Genomic DNA, 22,345 nt, shown 5'->3' with positions numbered 1-22,345 from the left:
ATCTACTCAGCTGTGGTTGCTACGGAACTGCACAAAGAGTGTTTATGAAAGCAAGTGAAATTCTTAAGATCAGGCGGAAAGTTCTTTCAAGGTGATACAGAGAATGGAAATTGCCTTTCAGATGCTCTTCTATAGAATTCTACCAAATTCCAGATGTATTTACTGTTTATAATGAGGGAGTTCAGGTTTTTTATTCATATTTATTGGGTGCCTTCGGTGACCAGGCTTTGGTAATATCTCAGAAACCAAAACAAAGTCCTTTTCCTCATGGTTGAAACTGACAGTAAACAAATACATGATACAGTTACTGTAGTGGGTGGGTCTGTGTACTTTGTGTTGTATGCTTTTCTGTCTCGAATTTCAGGCTATGGGCATTTGCTAAAGTATTTTTTGACCAGTTCTTTTCACTAATCCTGCCTTGAAAAACATGCCCTTGCCATGACACTACTTTTTCTTGGTTTCCTGCTCTAGTTTTTAGGTTGTTAAAGGTGATTTACTTTATTTATTTTATTACTTTATCTCATTTAATCTTGTCAACAACCTACCTTATTAAGTGTAGGTCTCTTATTATTATTAGTTTTCAGAGGTTAAGTTACATTTCCAAGCTTATCAAGTAGAGGAGAAACTGGGACTCTAATCTCTCTCTGTTGATCGCTTTTTTGGCTTACATGGCTTTTGTTCGTTGGCAGTAGCTGTTTCTCCCAGATGCAGGCCTTGGCCAGTTCTTCTTTTCAGTCGACTATTAATCACTAAGTTGTGGCTCCATCTGTATCTTAAGCCTGGGCTCTAGATCTGTGCCTCAGTTTTGAATTTTGAGCTTCTTACGGAACACCTACCCTTAGCGCATACATCAGATTCAACATGTCTAAAACTGAGTTTTCATAATCTTTGTTCTCAAACTGACTTCCCTTTATAGCATCTCCACTTACTCAGTGGAATAATCATTCTTCTGGTCCTGGATACACAAAGCCTTGGAATGGTCTTTGATTTCTCTTTCTTTCATCATCCTCCACATTTTATCAGCTCCCAGGAACTGTACAGTGTTGGTTTCAAGTGTCCATTCTGATTGCTGATACTCTGATGATACTCAAGGTTTCATCCCTTGATACCTGGATTATTTCTCCTGTTGAACTCTTAGGTATTCTCTCATCACCTTTCAGTCCACCTATTGTTTTGACACCACCGCCCCCCCCCCCCCAACATCGAGTCAAGTCAAACACTTAACAAAACCAGATATCAGCCAGGAAGTCTCAGCCCTCCATCATTTTGGCCTTATCTTGTATGTTCAAAATCATTATGTGCCTTAACCTCCCAAGGTAAACTATACCTTATCACAAGCCGGGAGTCTCCAGCCTTTTCCTATCCTGTCCTCAGTTAAAACAACTTAGAATCCCTCCAAGGCCCAGTTGGAGCCCCATCCCCTTCACAAAGTCTTCCTTGTATACATCAACTCATTCTAGCTCCTCTTTGCAATTCCTATACTATTTATAATTGGTAGCGCATAATCTTGCACTTGTGTACGGACTTCTTGCCATTCCCTGGTGGTTTCCGAAGTGCCTCCTCACTTGGCTGGTAACTGGAGAAGGTTTCTGTGTTCAGCATCCTAATCGCTCACCCTGCTTAGTATAGGGCAGCAGTGGGCTAGGCAGTGCTTACCTACTTGATTTATTAACAGTGGTGGTGGTCTGGAGTATTGCCAATAACTTTTAATTTAGTGTTGCAATTAAAAATGAAGAAGGCCAAGAAAATCCATAAAAATGTATCTCCATGTTCAGTTTAGCTCCTAACCCCAACATTTTTCTTCTTAACTCTGTGTTTACATTCACATAGTGTTTAGTGCTTATACAGCTCCTGAGGCAAGTAGGTGAGGTGTCACTATCTTTGACTTTCATATTACATTTACTATTAGACAGATCTGTGGAATAACAAAAACCTTATTTTATAAGTACACAGTCTGAAGCCCAGAGAGGCTAAGGGACTAATCCAAGGTCACTTGGTTAGTATCTGCAGGCTAGGACTGCAGTTCATGTCTTCCGGCTGATTTTGCTCCTCTTCCAGTGCCTTTTCATTAAATGCTGGAAAATGTAGCCCAGTCAACTGAATATGCCAAGTCATAGTGCTGCCCCCTTACCAGCCAAGTGATGGTAATAGGAAAAGTGGCAAAAGAAAGGTCAGAAATGAGAGCGATAAAAGACATGGAAATGTTTGAAATGGATCATCAACCTTCTCCTCCCTATTTTAGCACCTCACAGATATCCCACTCTGACAATGCTGTGTTAATTGTTTATAACATGCTTTAAAATAAGACTGATCTTGCATAAGACATGCTTTTACCCTAGTTGCTTTCCTGGTAGTAGTCACTATCAGGGACAAAAAGTGCCAGGTTGTCCTCTGTTTGTCACGTAGGTGAGAGGGAGCGGGGTTGAACTGAAGCAGAGCATTTTACAGCTCTCTTGTTCTAGGATCAGAGAGCTTCCTCACCTCTGCACCTCAGAGTCCCAGCTACCTCCTCCTGCCGGTGTTTCTCTAGAAGGCCACGTCCTGGTCCTGGGGGAGGACAGGGCGAAGGCCCTCCCTCCATCCTCCGGAAAGTTCAGCATTCCGCTTTAAGTGCTAAGCCGTTTTAGGAAAATTGGGCATGGCCAGCTTTTCTAGACTTTTCCTTTCCAGCTCTGGGAAATTGGAAACATAACTTTTAGCAATACATGTACTATACTAATATATTCAGTGGCATTGTTATGATGTAGTCTGTATGGTGTTCTGTGACTGGATAGGAGGTTTTTTCTCACAAGATGCTTCATATTCAGTTCTAAGGGTCTGTGTACTGAAGGTCTAATTCAAGTTCTTACATGTCTGTAGGGCAGACATTAACATTATTTGGTAATATGACCATATGTTCATTGATTACAGTTAGTCTGCTGGGTCTGTACCTAATAAAAGTGTAAATTCCAAGCACTTGAAAAAAATTTGCAGAGCAGGTCTTTTTGCATGTAGCTAATTGCAAAAACTGAAAGCACAACTCTGCCACAAACCAAAAATGTTTCCAGTGGAGAAAGCCTCCCACTTTTACAACCTCTAAGTAATACGGTGGTTATTTGGGTGAGGTGAAGGATGTGAGTGTATTTTGTTAGGAAACTGTAGAGTGGCATAACAAGTATTAAAGTATGAGTTATGGTTGAATCTCTACTTCTTATATCCTGGACTTGTTATTGGAGCAATGTTCCTATGGTAATCAGCTTCCAAATGCAAGTTTAGCTCGGAAGACAGCAGAGAAAATAGAAGAGATATAAAGTAATGGAGAACTTCATAGCAGTATAGCATGGATGGTGACTTTGAAAACATCAGCTGCTGACGTGAACTTGGCAGAAATTTATAAGTGATGGTGGGTGATTCATTGCAAGCAGGGGAGTCTTGCAGCTTTTGAGGTGAACAGGCAAAGGGGAGAGTAGAGATGGTGGCCACCCAGGGGCTGAGTATTTGTCCTGAATGTGAAAATGTCTGGTCCCCTGTTAAATTTTTCAGCTGCATCATTCACATGACTTACAGCATTATTTCCACCAGAAAACCTTGAAAACATAAACAACCTCTATTTCCTAAAGTGTTCGTTCTCGATCTGAGATGATTGTCCTGTGGTAGGAGGTAAGTGGGTGGTGGGGCATATTACATCACCCTCTTTTTAAAAAAATCATACATAGCTGTCTTTCCGCCCTACTCCTGGAGATGCTGTCATTCTGGTATGCCTAGACCTGTAAAAAGGGCTTGCCTGAATCTTCACATGAAGAGGGATGGTTATGGGTAGTTTAGAAAAATTGCTTGGGTCATGTGGTCCTTCTGTCCCCTCCATCGGAAATCACTATTCCAGAACAAATAATATGCATCTAAAGAAAATGTATGTTATTTCTAAGATGTTCTCAGAATTTTTGTAGGAGGTTTAAACCTTTGGTTGGTTATGGAATCTTGACTGTTGGAAGGAGACAGCCCTTATTAGAGTCTTTGCCTCCTCTCTTGAGAATTCAGTTATTGGCAGTAGTGTGTTCTTAGGCAGAGTTAGAAAGTTACCCGGTCTGAGAAGCCAACCTTGCCTACAGCTGGGAATTTGTAGAAGAGTCAGTCGTGGAAGGAAGGCTTTCGGATTATCTATTAGCAGTGTTCTGGGATCCAAACCCTTGAACCCTCAATTATTGTAGAATATGTGTTGTAACAACAGGCTGTTGGGTAGTTTTAACACTGGTTATGGGATGTAGAGTTGGGGGAAAGACTTAACAAGTGAAAGAACCTTGAAAAAGTATCTCCTCCAGGTAGTTTAAAGAAGACGGTTCTCATATTGAGGAGCTTTTCTGGAAAAGACTAGCCCTTCGCTTCACAAGGGAAGCAGGGAGGTGTAACTGTACTTATGGTGTAACTTAAAAGGTAAACTTTTCCCTCCCACTTGGTTGCTTTCTAGTGGATGTTCATCTTCCACATCTGTAATTTTAGACATGATGTATCATTTTCTGTTACTCAGTTCTGCTTCTGAACGAGAGACCATCTGACACAAAACCATATAGGAATTAGAAAATTGTGGGAAGGACTTTAGTGTTGAAAATGTAGACCTGTGGCAGGGTGCTGCATTTGTAAGGGGCTCTCAGTACAGAGAACACTTAAAAGAATGCAGTGTTATTTCTTATTTATTCCTTTAAGCCTTCGAATGGAATCTTTTCTTTGCAGAGTTTCTGGAGTTTTAGAGAAGTGGGAGCTAAAAATATTTAGATTTAAGAAAGAAAGCAGCAGTATAAACATTGGTTGTTGTATGGTATCTGCCTTAAAGTTAATTCTTTAATGCAGGAAGTTTTAATTCCCAATTTCTTAAGCAAATATAAACTCTTGACTCTTAATGATATTCTTTGTAGGGCAGAGTTGCTTTTGTTTCCATTCTGAGCATTGAAAGGGCTTCTATGATAGTTTTGCCAGTCCTCGATATTATATTTTCCCTCTGTTGTAAACTTAAGTAATTAAATTTGAAGCAGATATAAATATCATTAACTTGCTACATATGTGGATATTCGGTGTTACGTGGTCAGAAAGTTTGTGTAGGTTGCATATATCTACATAATTTCCCCTTTTCCTACTGTTTTCTTAATGAAAAGGTGGTGGAAATGGCATTATGAGAATACGTCTTATACTAAAAAGTGTGTCCCCACTTCCCTCTGCCAGATCTGCATGTTCTTTCTTTCTTGGCTTCTAGCTCTTTTTCTTAGGCCGGGTGTAACTCATCCCTCAGTGCGTGTGCGCGTGCACACGCGGCCACAAGGAGTAGAGTGCACCATCCCATTCTCCCACTCCAGCTGTGGACTCACCCACTGGAGGCAGCAATGGCACTAATTCGTTTGTAAGGTCCCCTTAGAAACTCAGTTGGTGGGGTAGCAGCTCTGATGTCCACTTCTAGTGGGTGAGCCCTCAAAGGATCAGGTATCCCTCAATAAGTGTTGATTCTGGCGGAGGAGGAACGAGCAACGATAACTTCTGTGGTTAATGCTGGGTTATCTTAATGTTCAAGTACCCGAGTTTCATGGCTTCATGTACCACATTTCTGTCTCCAGCTAGATTTTTTTCTCTCAAACTCTAGACTCCTGTAATCATCTGCCAATTTGAGAACATCTTCACTTGGAAGTCTGATATCTTAAAACCAACATGTGTAAAAACTGAGCTCTTGATCTTCCAACTTCCAGACTGGTTCTGTCTGCAGCTTCCTCCATTCAATTAATGGAAAGTCAATGCTTCTAGCTGCTCAGGCCAAAAAACTTGGAGTTACTTGGACTTCACTGACATGGCACTGTCAGTGCCATGGCACATGCCTTCTGTCAACAGATCTTATTAGCACTCCTTTAAAATATATCCAGAACTCAGACACTTCTCATCACTGCTCCTGCCTCCACTGCTGCTACGCTGTTCTGAGCCACTGTCATCTCCTCCTGCATTACCCTTCTCAGTAGCTTCCCTCTTTTCATCTTTGACCTATAGAGACTATTCTCAACCAGCAGCCAAAATGATCCTTTGAAAACATAAGTTGGGTTGTGTCACTGTTCTGCAGTACCTTGCCATTTCACTCAGGGTAAAAGCTAGTGTACCCAAATTGTTTTCTGCCTCAATCTCTTTATCTGTCATATGGGGATAATAATAGTAATTAGCTCACTCAGGGTAAAAGCTAGTGTCCTACATGATCTGTACTCCCCTCTCCAGCCCTGCTCTCATGTCCTGGAACACACGAGGTGCATACTGGCCTTTGCTCTCTAGTTATTCCTTCTGTCTGGGCCTTCTCCCACCTCCTGGTCCTCATTCCAATCTCAGTTCTCAATTTGGCCTGCCCTGATCACCCTGTTTAATACTGCAAGTTCCATCACTCCATCACCATCACCCCCATACTCCTGACTCTCTTTACCCGGCCCTCTTTCTTTTTTCCGTAGTTCTTAATTTCTAACGTGCCACTTACTCTACTGGTCTGTTGTGTGTATTGTCGATGCCCCCCGCCCCCGCCCGCCCCCCGACTCCAAGCTCCCTGAGGACAGGGATTTTTATTTTGTTTATTGATATATTCCTTGTGCCTAGAATAGTGCTTGGTACATAGTTGGCACTCAAAAATTATTTGCTGAATTAATAAAATAATATTTGAAGAATGAATTATCTTTTCAGAAATGGGTCAGGAAAGGAAGAGGCGTGAAAAGAAATGGTGCAATAAATAATGATGTTTGCCTTTTGTTCTTTGTGTGATGTATATACAAGTATGATTTTTTTAGGCTTAATTTGGTATCCTAATTTATTAAACTTTAATAGCTTTATTAAGGTATAATTTACATACCATAAAATTCACCCATTATAATTGTGATCGTAGTAAATTTCTAGAGTTGTGCAACCATCTCCTCAAAAAGTTCCTTTTGTCCATCCATATGCAGTTAACCCTCCCCACAATGGCACCCTGATTTCATTTGTTAATTTTTTCGCCCCCAGATTTCGAAAGAATAATTTACACAGCAATACTAACATAGCTTTGTACTCTTAAAAATTACACATTTAAATATGAAATTAACTATCCATTGCTTAATGTAGGAAATGGTACCGAACATTAGTGAAAAGAACGGCCTTGAGGGTCAGACTAGCTGCACTCTTATCAGCTCTACCATTTACCCAAATTGTTTTCTGCCTCAATCTCTTTATCTATTATATGGGGATAATAATAGTAATTAGCTCACGGAGTTGTTGTGAGGATTAAACAAACAATGAAAGAAAATTTAGTACAGTGTCTGCCTTAAAGTTAATACTCAGTAAACAGTTAAAGTAGGTCCAAAGTATATGGGGTAAATAACCTTGCAGGTGGAGAACAAAATTCAAATCAGATTCTAAGCTTCTGAAGTGTGTGTAAAATACGACCCAGTTCCTGTCTTGGTTTGTAAATAGGCCCACTGCAGAATGTAAAAGCAGGTTAATTTCCAACAGAGAAAATCATTTCTCAGCATTTCTTCTGAAGGTGTCTGCTAAACCATGTTTACTGAATTTTCTGTTCCCATCTTTGAGAGAGCTTTGAAACCAGGGAGGTAATTATCTACTTTTTTGTTAAAACCACAGTGACCATCAGAAAGTGTTCTGAATTGTGTTTTAGTCTTGGGTTGAAAAATGCTGTGAGACTTCTTCTAAGTGAGTGGGGGAGAAGGGCATTCATTGTATCTCTTGTAGCCTGATAAGTCTGAACTAAACTATCTTTAATAAGATCTTTTTCTGTGTGTTGTTATTTTCTTTTATGTACAGATGCACAAAGCAGGGTCATCAGAAGCCTCTCGATTCAAAAGATGATAATACCGAAAAACACTGCCCGGTGACAGTGAATCCTTGGCATATGAAGAAAGCTTTTAAAGTCATGAATGAATTAAGAAGGTATTATTACGTTAACATACCTTTATTTTTCACCATAAAGTGAATATATTCCCCACCCCTCATTTTTGCTTTGTTTGATACAGAGAACATTTAAAGCTTTTTCTGCAAGTTTTTTAAAGGAAGGAAGAGAGCAAAAAATTTATCAGAAGTGTGAATGGTATAAGGCTGCTCTGTCCAATATGGTAGCCACTAGCCACATGTGGCTAGTCTGAATTGAGGTGCTCTGTAAGTGGAAAATACGTAATGGATTTTCAAGACTAACTACCAAAAAAAAATGTTTATTAATAAGTTTTAAAAATAATACATTTTGAAATGATATTTATTATTCTAATATTGGCTATTTTGGGTTAAATAGAATTTTACTTAATTCTATTAAATTAATTTCACTTGTTTTTATTTTTAAATGGGATTACTAGAAAATTCTGACTTGCATTATATTTCTATTGGACTGGCTGGTCTAGGGTTTCTAACTTATCATTGCAAAGCATATGAAAACTTTTATTAAAATTTTTTTTATTGAATAGTTAATTTATAACATCATGTTAGTTTCAGGTGTACAACATAGAGACTCAACATTTTTATAGATTATACTCCATTTAAAGTCACCACAAAATAATGCGTATATATCCTTGTGGCCTATCCATTTTATACATAGTAGTTTGTACCTCTCAGTCAAATCCACTACCCCCATCCTGCCTCTCCCCTTCTTCTCCCCACTGGTAACCACCTGTGAGTCTGTTTCTGTTTTGCTATATTCACTAGTTTGTTTTCTTTTTTAGATTCCACATATGAGTTATAACATAGAATATTTTTCTTTCTCTGACTTATTTCATTTAGCATAGTACCCTCTAGGTCCATCCATGTTGTTGCCAATGGCAGAATCTCATTCTTTTTTATGGCTGAGTAGTATTCCATTGTGTATATATACCACATCTTCTTTATTCATTCAACTGTTGATGGACACTTAGTTTGCTTCTACATCTTGGCTATTGTAAATAATGCTGCTCTGTACATTCAGATGTGTGTATATTTTCGAATTAGTGTTTTCATTTTCTTCAGATGTATACCCAGGATTAGAGTTGCTGGTAGTTCTATTTTCAGTTTTTTGAGAAACCTCCATAGTGTTTTCTATAGTGGCTGTACCAAGTTATATTCCCACCAACAGTGTAAGAGTGTTTCCTTTTCTCCACATCTTTGTCAACATTTGTTATTTGTCGATTTTTTGATGATAGCCATTCTGACAGGTGTGAGGTGATATCTCATTGTGGTTTTGATTTGCTTTTCTATGAAAATTACAGATGTTGAGCATCTTTTCATGTGTCTGGCCATTTGTATGTCTTCTTTGGAAAATGTCTCTTCAGGTCTTCTGCCCATTTTTTAATCAGATTGTGTTTTTGGTATTGAATTGTATGAACTGTTTGTGTATTTTGGATATTAACAGCTTATCAGACATATCATTTGCAAATATTTTCTCCCTTTAGTAGGTTGTCTTATCATTTTGTCAATGATTTCCTTTGCTGTGCAAAAGCTTTTAAGTATAATTAGATCCCATTTGTTTATTTTTGCTTGTGTTTGTTTTGCCTTAGGAGACAGACCAAAAAAAAATATTGCTATGATTTGTATCAAAGAGTGTTCTGCCTATGTTTTTTTCTGGGTGCTTTATGGTTTCGGGTCTCTATTTAGGTCTTTAATCCATTTTGAGTTTATTTTTGTATATGTTCTACTTTCATTCTTTACATGTAGCTGTTCAGTTTTCCCAGCACCACTTGTTGAAGAGACTGTCTTTTCTCCATTGTATATTCCTGCCTCCTTTGTTGTACATTAATTGACCATAGATGGGCAATTCTTTATTCTGTTCCACTGATCTATGTTTCTGTTTTTGTGCCAATACCATGCTGCCTTGATTATGGTACTTTTTAGTCAGGGAGTGTGATACCTCCAGCTTTGTTCTTTTTTTCTCAAGACTGCTTTGGCTGTGCAGGGTCTTGTGTGGTTCCATATAAATTTTAGGATTATTTGTTCTAGTTCTGTGAAAAATGTCATGGGTATTTTGATAGGGATTGCATTAAATTTATAGATTGCTTTGGGTAGTGTGGACATTTTAGCAATATTAATTCTTCTAATCTATGTACATGGGATATCTTTTCATTTCTTTGTATCATCTTCTTTTCCTTTGTCAATATTTTATATTTTCAGAATGTAGGTCTTTCACCTCCTTGGTTAAGTTTATTCTTAGGTATTTTATTTTTTTGGTGCGATTTTGAATGGGATTGTTTTCTTACTTTCTCTGATAGTTCGTTATTAGTATATAGAAAAGCAACAGACTTCCATATATTAATTTTGTCTCCTGCAAATTTACTAAATTCATTTGTTAGTTTAATATTTTATTGGTGGAGACTGTTAGGGTTTTCTATATATAGTATCATGTCATCTGCAAGTTGTAACAGTTTTACTTCTTCCCTTCCAATTTAGATTCCTTTTTTCTCTTTCTTTTCTGATTGCTGTGGCTAGGACTTCCAATACTATGTTAAATAGAAGTGGCAAGAGTGAGCATCCTTGTCTTGTTCCTGATTTTAGAAGAAAAGCTTTCAGCTTTAATCGTTGAGTATTATGTTGGCTAACGATTTATCATAAATGGCCTTAATTATGTTGAGATATGTTTCCTCTGTACCCACTTTGGTGAGAGTTTTTATCATGAATGGATGTTGAATTTTGTTGAATACTTTTTTTGCATCTATTGAGGTGATCATGTGATTTTTATCCTTCCTTTTGTTAATGTGGTATATCACATTGATTGATTTATGGGTGTTGGACCATCCTTGCATCCCTGAAATAAATTCCACTTGATCATGGTATATGATCCTATTTATATATTGTTGAATTCGGCTTGGTAATATTTTGTTGATGATTTTTGCATCTGTATTCATCAGATATATTGGCCTGTAATTTTCTTTCTTTGTAATATCTTTTTCTGGTTTTGGTATCAGGGTAATTAATGGTGGCCTTGTAGAATGAATTTGGGAGTGTTCAGTCCTCTTCAATTTTTTGGAATAGTTTGAGAAAGATAGGTATTAGCTCTCCTTTATATGTTTGGTAGAATTCCCCTGTGAAGCCATCCTGTCCTGGACTTTTGTTTGCTGTGAGTTTTTTTTTTATTACAGATTCAATTTCATTACTAGTGATTGGTCTGTTCAAATTGTCTGATTCTTCTTGATTCAGTCTTGGCTGTTTGTATGTTTCTGGAAATTTGTCCATTTCTACTAGGTTGTCTAATTTGTTAGCATATAACTGTAGTATTCTCTTATGGTTTTTTTGTATCTCTGTGGTATGGGTTGTTATTTCTCCTCTTTCAGTTTTTATTTTATTTGGGTCCTCTCTTCTTGCTGGTGAGCGTGGCTGAAAGTTTTATCAATTTTGTTTATCTTTTAAAAAAGCTCTTGGTTTCATTGTTTTTTATTTGCTTTTTTTTGTTTGTTTAGTCTCTGTTTTACTTATTTTCTCTTTGATCTTTATTATTTCCTCCCTTCTGCTGACTTTGGGCTTTGTTAGTTCTTTTTTTTAATTCCTTTAGGTGTAGATTAGGTTGTTTGAGATTTTTCTTTTTTCTTGAGGAAGGCCTGTATCACTATAAATTTCCCTCTTAAAACTGCTTTTGCTGCATTCCATAGATTTTGGAAAGTTGTGTTTCCATTTTCATTTGTCTTGAGGTATTTTCTTATTTCCTCTTTGATTTCTTTATTGACCCATTGGGTTTTTTAGTAGCATGTTTAGTCTCCATGTGTTTGTGCTTTTTCCATTTTTCTTTTTGTATTTGATTTCTTGTTTCATACTGTTGTGGTTGGAAAAAATGCTTGATATAATTTGTGTCCTCTCACATTTGTTGAGACTTGTCTTGTGGCTTAGCATGTGATCTATCCTGGAGAACATTCCATGTGCACTTGAAAAGAAAGTACATTCTGCTGTTTTGGATGGAATGTCTTGTAGATATCTTCTAAGTCCAACTGGTCCAACATGGTATTTAAGACAACTGTTTCCTTATTGATATTTTGTCTGGATGATCTGTCCATTGATGTCAGTGGGGTGTTAAAGTCCCCTCCTATTATTGTATTATTGTCAACATCTCTCTTCATGTCTGTTAATATTTGCTTTATACATTTAGGTGCTCCTGTATTAGGTGCATATATGTTAATGAGTGTTACATCCTCTTCTTGTATTGATCTCTTTATTATTATATAATGTCCTTCTTTGTCTTTTGTTATAGACTTTGTTTTAAAGTCTGCTTTGTCTGATATGAGTATTTCTACTCCTGCTTTCTTGTCATTTCCATTTGCATGAAATATAAGAAAACTTTTAGACAGAGAAAAATGTAAATCTCTCTTTGGTGGTGGTGGTGGTAGTGTTAGTAATTTGGGGGAGTAGTGACCTGCCCATTGCTAAGGAATTCTCAAATATGTTAAGAGTCACTGCAATGAAAGAGTGACTTTAAAGGTTGATTGAAAAACGAGTAGCTTATTTTTAATTAAAAGACTAATGTATGTATTAGCAGGCTTGGTTTTATTTTCTTAGCATTTTGTGAAAGACATATATTTTCCCATCATTCTCTTTGTGAAAGTACATATATTTAAAAGCTTGGGCTAAGAAGGGAGTGACTTAAACTTTCCTTTAATCTCTCTATGCTATACCTTCCTGAAAGCCCATCCTTTTTTTTTGTTCCATCATTTGTTTGTTTCTTCTTTAATTAAAGACTCGGTAAATATTCATCTGCTGGGTGCTGGAGATACAATGGTAAGCCAGAACAGACATGGCTGCTACCCTCATGGGGCTTGTGATTGACTGCAGGAAGCAGGCATTAATCAAAGAATCACACAAATAATTTACTGTAAATTTTCATGGCAGTAACTGCTACAGGGAGGGCTATGAAGTTAGATAACAGTGGTCAGGGAAAGCTTCCCTGAGAAGATAAGAATAATTGTGCTGAGATCAAAAGGAAAAAATAAGTAAGGAAATGAAGTCAGGCATAGAGAATGGCAGTGTCCAAGTCTTGTGGTGGGAGTGAGCTAGCCTCCTGGAGGAGCTGAGGAGTAGCTGGAGTGCAGATGGCTGGGGGGTCATGGCAAGAGAGGAGGCTGAGTGAGTAGGTGAGGGCCAACATTCTTAGAGCCTTCTACATTTTGGTCTTTATCAGGAGTTGCTGTGGGAGAAGCCATTGGAGAGTTTTAAGCAGGGATGTGACATGATCAGATCAGATTTGTATTTTGAAAAGAACACACTGGCTGCTGGGTGGAGAGTGGATTGGAGAGAGAGCGATAAGAGAAAATTAAACTAAATAATGGATATTAGATTTGTTTCCTAGTGCTGCTCTGACATCAGTTTCAGTAAGTAGGTTTTCATTTAGTTTTTGGGAGAAAATATAGGTGGGATAATCCAGCAGGTCTGCCCATGCTGTTTCAGTTAATCTCGTTGCAAAAGTAGTTATTAGAATGTAAAATGCAGTGGTTATTAAGTGACACTGAAGGAAAAGTAAGAAAAATAGTTTGGTTATTTTGAGACATTTTCTTTTTCTTTGAAAAATCTAGAAAGGCTGACTTTTAATAGGCCTATTCATGTTACTTTTCCCCCCACTCCCATGGGGCTGGTAGCCAGACCTTCCACTGATGTGTGAGTGGGCCCCTGTTGACGAAGATCTCAGTCACTAAACTACAGGGAGGGCCACACCTAGCTCTCCTTCCTGAGGTGAATGACCCGAGTTTTTGGACAAACTCTTTGGCCTTGGGCCAGTTGTTTTACTTTTTTGAGCCTTAACTATAAAATGAGGGGAGTGGATGGAATGCAGTCTAAGGTTCATTGCTGCTCTGACGTTCTTTTAGCCTGTGAGGTTTTTTCCTGCTTCCCTGCATGTGGTGCACCTTGTCTCATCCTGGGATTACTTAGCTGTAGCCGTCATTCAGCTGTTTGTACCATTTTGGGGGTGAACTGTATGGCTGTGGAACAGTATGTTTTTGATCTTTGTGTTGCACCATTTCAGTAGCTAGCATGTAACCAGGCTAATAGTTGATGTTGATTTTCAGAACGAAGAATAACCTTTGAATAGCTGAGTCTTGGCTGCCACATCCACAACAAGGATTGTTTTAATGAAGTCACCGACTGCTAGTGTTTTAAAAAGTGAACTCTCTTTGAGGCTCATCAGCACTTTTTTTTTTTTTAATGTCATTCCCTTTTCTCTTACCCCTTATTGCCAATTTTATTTAATTCTATTTTTTTAAAAATAAATTTATTTATTTATTTTTGGCTGTGTTGGGTCTTCGTTGCTGTGCGCAGGCTTTTCTCTCGTTGCGGTTAGTGGGGGCTACTCTTTGTTGCAGTGTGCGGGCTTCTCATTGCAGTAGCTTCTCTTGTGGAGCACGGGCTCTAGGAGTGCAGGCTCAGTAGTTGTGGCTTGCGGGTTCTAGAGTGCAAGCTCGGTAGTTGTGGCACATGGGCTCAGTTGCTCCGCGGCATGTGGGATCTTCCCAGACCAGGGATTGAACCCGTGTCCCCTGCATTGGCAGGCGGATTCCTAACCACTGCGCCACCAGGGAAGTCCCAGTAATTCTTAAAAAAAAAAAAAAACGAAAAAAAATCTCTGAAGAAACGTACTCCTTGTACAGCTGAAAATCTTTTGTTATTTCCTGTCCTTGCATCAACTTCCTGCTGCCAGAAATAGGTAGCTGAGAGTGGCTTCCTGACTTCTGGGAAGGGAGAACTTCCTTGTTCTCTCCATTCTGCTCTTGGGCTGTCACCTCTAATAAGTAGAATATCAGCTGTACCCCAAAGAGTGTTGTTATTAACCTTTGGCTAATGAAAGAGAAATTTTAGAAGTAAAAGTCACTTTTCTTCCAATTATACTTGGTGTAAGGTATGGTTATGGGACTAGGAAGACAGGAGTTTTGTAAAGTTTAAGTTATAGAATTTTTTTTTAATATAAATTTTATTGATTTATTTATTTATTTTTGGCTGCATTGGATCTTCGTTGCTGCGCACGGGCTTTCTCTAGTTGCGGTGAGCGGGGGCTACTCTTCGTTGCAGTGAGCGGGCTTCTCATTGTGGTGGCTTTTCTTGTTGCAGAGCATGGGCTCTAGGCGCGCAGGCTTCAATAGTTGTGGCCCGTGGGCTTCAGTAGTCATTGCTTGCGGGCTTTAGAGCGCAGGCTCAGTAGTTGTGGCACACGGGCTTAGTTGTTCCTCGGCATGTGGGATCTTCCCAGACCAGGGCTCGAACCCGTGTCCCCTGCATTGGCAGGCAGATTCTTAACCACTGCGCTGCCAGGGAAGCCCCAAGTTATAGAATTATAATTTAAGAATTATAATTTAAATTTATAAAAATGGAATGTTATATTTTCTTTAAACTAGTTTTTCATTTCTTTTAGACAGGAGGCCCAGATATAGCTCTATGTCCCAGTCCAATACGAGTTTGAATAACTTGCAATTATTGGTTTTAAAAACCCTGTGGTCACTTCTAAACAGTGTAGTCAGCAAGTATTTGTAAGTACCTGGTTCTCCTTTGAAGTCAGCTAGCACGCCCAGAGGCTGTGTGGGAGCCAGAGCCAGTGTCTGACGTGTCCCCTGCCTTTCGAGTGACCTGATTGTGCAGGAGATGTAGAGAAGAGGATGAGGTGGTGGAATATCGTGTGCAAAATGTGGGTCCTGAAAAGGATTCTCACAAGAGAAATTCACAGAGGTGGTTTTGGTTGGGCCTGATAGGGATGCAGTAGGATTCATACAAAGGACTGGAGAGGAAAGGCAGTTCCTGGTCTGGATAATTGCACAAGCTAGGGACGGGCTAAATGTAACCTGTTTGGTAAAGTGAATCAAGAAGAGTTCATGCTGGGGAGTCTGTAGAAAAGGTCAGAATTATGGCAGGCTTAAACAGTGTGATTCATTGGGATTTAATTGCAAGGACAGTGGGAATCAGTGAAGGTTTTTGAGAAAGGGTGTAGCATCATAAGACTAATGACGTCGGGGAAACAGCCTGGCAGCGTAGTGAAAGGCGAGTCTTGTACAGCAACACATCTCTGGTGGGGAATTCAGCTCTGTACATTTCCTAGGCATGGCTTGGCAGGAGGAGGAGTTTTTCAAAGCACTAACACACTGACATTTTCAAAATCAAAGCAGTAGACCTTTACAGAGTGCTTACTCTGTGCAACACACTGTATTGGGCCTGTGGAGCAGACAGAGAAGCAGGCTGTACCCCGGACACACATTTGCTTGAGGACATTACACCGTGAGCTTTTTGAGATGACCAAAAAGGAACTATCAGATTTAATCTTTTGTGTTTAAAATAAATTAAAAAAAAAAAAAAGTCTCTTTTCTAGGATATGGGATAAGACCGGACTTGAGTTTTAAAAGTTTCAATGAGTATTACTGGGGGGGGCCAACCTATTATTTGTTTAGAAGCAAGCTAATATTGATCCTTAAGTTGCATTTAGGAGTTGAAACTTTTTAGTAAGGATAAGTCTTATGAAGCAGTTTGAATGTTTGCCTATTAATCACACAGAAGCCATAAACATTTAGTCGTTCAGTTACAATAGCATTTCTTACATTCCAGAAGATAATTTAAACAGAAGATCCTGAATCCCTCTCTTGAGGGAATGCTTATTGTATTTTTCCCCCAGGACTTTTAGACAATGTGGACCCAGATCACTACTAGGATTATATCTGTTGTGCATCTATGAAAACGTCGAGTTTGTGGCTCTTCTTTGGTTATTTGTACTTTGTTGCTTAGGTCGCAAGTGAATTAAACAACAAACTGAAGTGAGACTACCTTTTCATAGCTTTATATCACTGTTTTTGAAAGAGATTTAGGAAATTACACAGGGTGTGAATTTTTTTTTTTTTATCACTAATGTATGTATATATATTTCTATAGTAAAACGTCAGTTTCTTTTGTTTTTATGTTGTACTGAAGTAGAATATAAAACATTCCTTGAAGGACAGAGCAGTTGGGAAGGGTCCCTAAATCAAGCAAACTTGTTTATTTAAGAAAGTTTAAGAGACATTTTGAAGCTAACAGTCTCAATTTAACTGGTAATCTTCTACAGTGTATCTTAAGTACTTGTGATAGATTTCTTTTTAGGTGGTATTTGTTGAGCATGGATAGAATCATTAAACATTTCAAAGATGTGAAGAATGGATGGTAGTGAATGAATTTGCTTCTGTTTTTTCTTCTCTTTCCTGGTGTGGGGTGCTGTGCTGCCTCAGGGTTTGCCTTCAGCATCCCCTCCTAAGTCAGAAAATCGGAAGATGCTACCTTAGCTGTTTTTCTTTTAAATTATTATAGCTAAGAGTATCTAGCTCATGTTTTATTTCACCAAGTTTTTTAAAAAAGTAACTTTTAATAAGGAAGTTTTCTTTGTACATATTCTCCATTTTCTACATGTAGTCGAGCTTTTATCACACACGTTCAGAAACTCACTCCTGCCATTTCTGTTTCCCCTCTCTGAAATCCTCATCTCTCCATTTTGCCTCCTCTCCATCATTTTTTCCCTGTCACTCATATCTTCTTTCACTTTATTTCTAATTATTCTTTTCATCTCCTCTCAATTGTGACCAAGTATTCTTAGAAGTCCTCAAATCTGGAGTTGTTACCTTCCCTTCTCGACAAATACTCAGTAATGTGCTTCCCCCCACGTCTTCTTGTGGCTCAGTTTTGTCACTTTTCCCTGTCATTCTGTTCTCTTGATTCTATGTGGGATTCTCTATTCTGGGATCCTTTTCTAGTTTAAGGCAGTTTCTAAATCACTGACTGTAGTAGGTTTTCATACGAGTTTCCAAGTTGACTGTCATCCTTTCCTGCTTCCTGTTAGAAAATCTCAGCAGGTGCAAATCTGTTGAAGGGGCTGTGCTGTTTTTCAGGACTCTAATTGTGGTGGTGAATCTTAGTAAGCCCAACAGCTAGGTTTTCCCTGTGCTTCACTGCCACAGAAATTCAAATTCAAACCATCATTGTTTTAAGAAGAAGAAGGTGATGGTGGTGACACTTGTTATGGAGTTGTGTTGCTCTTCAAGATTATTGACATTTTAGCTAGGTTGCATCTCCCTTGTCTGTAAATGACACTATCAGTTTTTGGAGGTTTGGTTAAATATAACTGATTTAAGTCAGTGGATCAGGAAGCCTTTCACCTTTAAAACAGCTTGTTTTCATTCCCCACCTCCCTTCTTCCTGAGCAGCCAGAACCTGATGAAGTAGCTGATCAGCAGCTCCGCATCTGGCTCATCCTGTGCTTCCTCACTAGGTTTTAACTTTCTTGGCTTCTGACCTCTTGCCTAACTTCTTTTTCTGTCTTGCTCTTGTTTCTTTATCCTAACACTGATGCTGCTCCAAAGATGCCTTTGGGCACATTCTGAGGCTGTGGCTTGTGTTTGCTCTGTGGACTCTGGCTAAAGCTCATCTCAGCAGCCTAGCACCTCGGCCGTTATTCTGATTCTGCTCCATGTGGCAGGAAGTGCCTCCACATCTCACACAGCCTGGCACCTGAGGAAGAAGGGTGGACAGATGCTATCTATGTAATCTCTCCACCACCGCCACTTCCAGTAGAAAGTAAATTCTTGTTTCATGAAACTACCAATTATTTTAGATATCTCAGAGCCTAATGGCACATTTTACTTTAAGAAGATACACATTAGTCCCCCCTTATCCAAGGTTTCAGTTACTGTAGTCAACCACACTCTGAAAATATTAAATGGAAAATTCCAGAAATAAACAATTCATAAGTTTTAAATTGAGTACTGTTCTGAGTAGTGTGATGAAATCTCACTGTCCTGCTCCATTCCGCTTGGGACATGAATCATCCCTCTGTCCAGTGTGTCCCGGCCGTTAGCCCTCTTGGTTATCAGGTTGGCTATTGCAATATCACAGTGCTTGTGTTCAAGTGACCCTTATTTTAACTCATAATGGCCCCAAAGCACAGGAGAAGTGATGCTGGCAATTCAGATATGCCAAAGATATGCTGTAAAGTACTTCCTTTAAGTGAAAGGGGTGAATGTTCTTGACTTAGTAAGAAAAGAAAAAAAATCATATGCTGAGGTTGCTAAAGATCTATGGTAAGGAGGAATCTTCTATCTGTGAAATTGTGAAAAAGGAAAAAGAAATTTCTGCTAGTTTTGCTGTTGCACCTCAAACTGAAAGTTACAGCCACAAGGCATGATAATTGCTTAGTTAAGATAGAGAAGGCATTAAATTTGTACAGTAAGATATTTCGAGAGAGAGGTTACATTCACATAACTTTTATTACAGTATAGTTATCATTGTTGTATTTTATTATTAGTTACTGTTAATCTCTTACTGTGCCTAATTTATAAATTGAACTTTATCATGGGTATGTATGTGTAGGAAATAACATGGTACCTATAGGTTTCGGTACTATCTGTGGTTTTAGGGATCCACTGGAGGTCTTGGAATGCATCCACCATGATTAAGGGAGGCTTCTGTATATACAGCAGTGATAGGGTTTTCTAGTCTTAGGAATTCATTCGTTTGATATCAGAAAACCAAAGGGTGTCTAGATATATTTGGGTATGATTCGTTTTCAAAGCAATTTTTTTCTTGAGAAGGACCGATTTTCATGATGTTTCACTTTGGAGATGAGTGCCTATCTTTTTTTCTGTGTCAGTTGTGTTTTACATAAGGCCTGTGTAACTCCTGTTATTCTCCAGACTTGAGCTTAGAAGCAGTTTTCTTTCCAAAGCTTTCCTGTATGTTTGGGCTTGACCTGTCTCCTGTGTACTCAAACACCCCACACTTGCCCTAATACCTATCAATTCATTTTGTAAGTACCCATCAGCTTGTCTCTTTCCCCAGTTCCACTGTAAATTCCTTGCTATCACGGACATTGTCTTGTTTACTGTGGTAAACTGACATAGTCCTTGGTGCCCAGTACGCACTTTAGATATTTGATGAATGAGTGAATAAATTCAGATTTTGCTAAGTAGCAACTTTATTTATACCATTATTCTGAAAGACTTTTCCTTCTATAGTCCATTCCCTCATTAGATTTCACATAATAGGAATATAAACTCACCATGTAGACTTTGGGTATGGGCTGCTAAAACAAGTTTCTGTTATTTTTATTGCTGGATTTTATTTGTAGCCCTCTTCTCCTCACCTAAAGTCACTCAACTTCTTGTGAGCATGCACACTTGGAATGAAGAGGTAAGGGCCAGAGTCAACAGACATACACTGGCTGAATGATAAAAAGGTTGGTCAAATCTCTCTAGTCTGTGAGTGCTGTTTTAAAAACATGTTATTGCTAGAGACAGAAAGATAAAAAATTGAACACTAAAACTAAGCACGTCCTTGATCTATAATGTGGCATTAGACTCCATGTGACCTAACCCAGGGTGCGGCTGCATACTGGTTTGGCAGTGTTTTTACTCTGTTAGTTAACTAACATCAGCTAATAAGCCGGTAAGGCCAAGATAATTATGTGATAGCCAGCAGGTGTTATGCTAGAAGGTTTGGATCAATGAGTAATTATAATTGAAGTTAAATGTAATTAATTATGTGATTTGGAGGCATTCAAGTGTAATTCCACTTGAGTTCCATCTTGAAACCAGAGCACTAGGAAGGATTATTGACGAAAGGAAAATAGACATTAATATGCACTTGACTCACGTTTGAGCTGTGTCCAGATGACCTGGTCACCGTAGGAAACCTGGATGGCCCTGCTGACCCCAGCATCCCTCTTCTCCTTCTTGCCCATGCTTCTTGTGCTACACACCCCGTTGTGCTTTGCTGCTTCATGTTTCTGTCCAGCAGCATCTGCTGTTCTCTCTGTGTGGGGTTCTCTTGTCCTTCTCCATCCAGCTAACACTTGTGTTTAGAACTCGGCTAAGGGCAGTAGCTGCAGGACACCTTTTCTGACCCCCAGTCTGATTTAGATGCTCCGCTGTTCCCCTAGCATCTTCACTCTGGCGCTTTCCGCTTTGTCCTGTAATCCTTGCATTGTCAGTCCTTTCTGCTAATCTCCTTAATGGCAGAGATGATCTTGCAGGACTTTGTTGAATTTGATTTTTTTCTAACTATTCTTGTAGAGGTAGTGCTAAAAACCCACTAAAACTGGCCCTTTTATAAACTATATATAGAACTTTAAAAAATAGCTTCTAGTATACAGTATGTCAAATAATAATTGGGTGTTGTTTCTTTCTTTCTATTCCCTGTTTTATTCAAGCCTTAACAAGTCTTAAAACCACATAGCTTTAGATGGTTTTGTGAGCCAGACTCCATAGATTTGAATCCTGGCATTGCCACTAGTGGTGACTTCAGGCTTCTTATTCATCTTTTCCTTGGTTTCCCCAGCTATACATTTTAAGGGTAAAAATCACAATAACATGGATCTCATAAGATTTTGGTAGGGTCTAAGTGAAATAATACATGCGAGTGGAGCTCCTGTATAACACCTTCCTGAAAACACCACTGAGTTCCCCCTGCTTAACTTGTGAACCCATGGAATTCATAGAATTGCAGAGTGATTTTATCTGCGCAGAGCAGACTGTAGACTTTGTCAGTTTTCCACACTGATCTGGAGGAATTACAGCTGAGTGATGGCCACCTCTTGAGTCTAACACGTGACCTGCCTGATGTCTCATATGGCATCGTGACCCATGCTTCAACTTACAGGGCACAGCGAGCTCATCACCAGGATGCAGTCCTCACCAGGGCTGTGCTGGCCCCTTTTCTTACAGTTTCTCCTAGACTGGAGGGAAAGTGAGTACCAGTAGGATCTCCAGAAGTTTTGGTGTGAACTCTGCAGAAACAAGTTTATAAGCAGTATCGAAAAGTGGAACACTCAAGGACTGGGTTAAGCTCCTGTGAAAATGTTGCTTGTAAGCTACTAGACATGACAAGCCATCAGGCACCCTTGTAGGAAATAGTCGGAATAGTTGAGGAGGTGGCCCAGCATGACCTATGTACACTATACACATAAATTCAGTGTGAGGATATTTGAGGTGCAGAAGGGACTTTGGGTTCATTGCACCTGTTTCATTCATTAATGACATGATTACCAGCGAGGTTGGTGTTAGAGTGGAGCCCTCTTCCTTGTTCTGGAATTAGCGCCAGCCACCTTTTTTGCCAAAAAGATAAATTCTGTGACATTCTTATTTAGCTGGGGAGTCTCATCTAGCAGCTTGTATAGCATGTGAAAAGTGTTCACTACATGCTTTTTTTTTTTTTAAATTAGTTAATTAATTAATTTATTTTTGGCTGTGTTGGGTCTTCGTTTCTGTGCGAGGGCTTTCTCTAGTTGTGGCAAGTGGGGGCCACTCTTCATCGCGGTGCGCGGGCCTCTCACTATCGTGGCCTCTCTTGTTGCGGAGCACAGGCTCCAGACGCGCAGGCTCAGTAGTTGTGGCTCACGGGCCTAGTTGCTCCGTGGCATGTGGGATCTTCCCAGACCAGGGCTCGA

At 39.1% G+C, this 22,345-nt stretch overlaps 1 protein-coding gene across 1 annotated transcript in view; it reads left to right on the top strand.

Annotated features, from left to right (window-relative positions):
• Positions 1-22,345, top strand: part of KLHL2 (kelch like family member 2) — a 126,615-nt gene that overhangs the window by 3,913 nt on the left and 100,357 nt on the right. The window contains exon 2 of the mRNA XM_059923973.1: positions 7,780-7,905. Within this exon, the coding sequence (XP_059779956.1) occupies positions 7,780-7,905 (126 nt within the window). The remainder of the gene's footprint in view (positions 1-7,779; positions 7,906-22,345) is intronic.

This window comes from Balaenoptera ricei, chromosome 5 (assembly GCF_028023285.1).
Source record: "Balaenoptera ricei isolate mBalRic1 chromosome 5, mBalRic1.hap2, whole genome shotgun sequence".
NCBI classification, from domain to species: domain Eukaryota; kingdom Metazoa; phylum Chordata; class Mammalia; order Artiodactyla; family Balaenopteridae; genus Balaenoptera; species Balaenoptera ricei.
The sequence above is the reverse complement of the archived record's forward strand: the minus strand, read 5'-3'. Positions and strand labels throughout refer to the sequence as shown.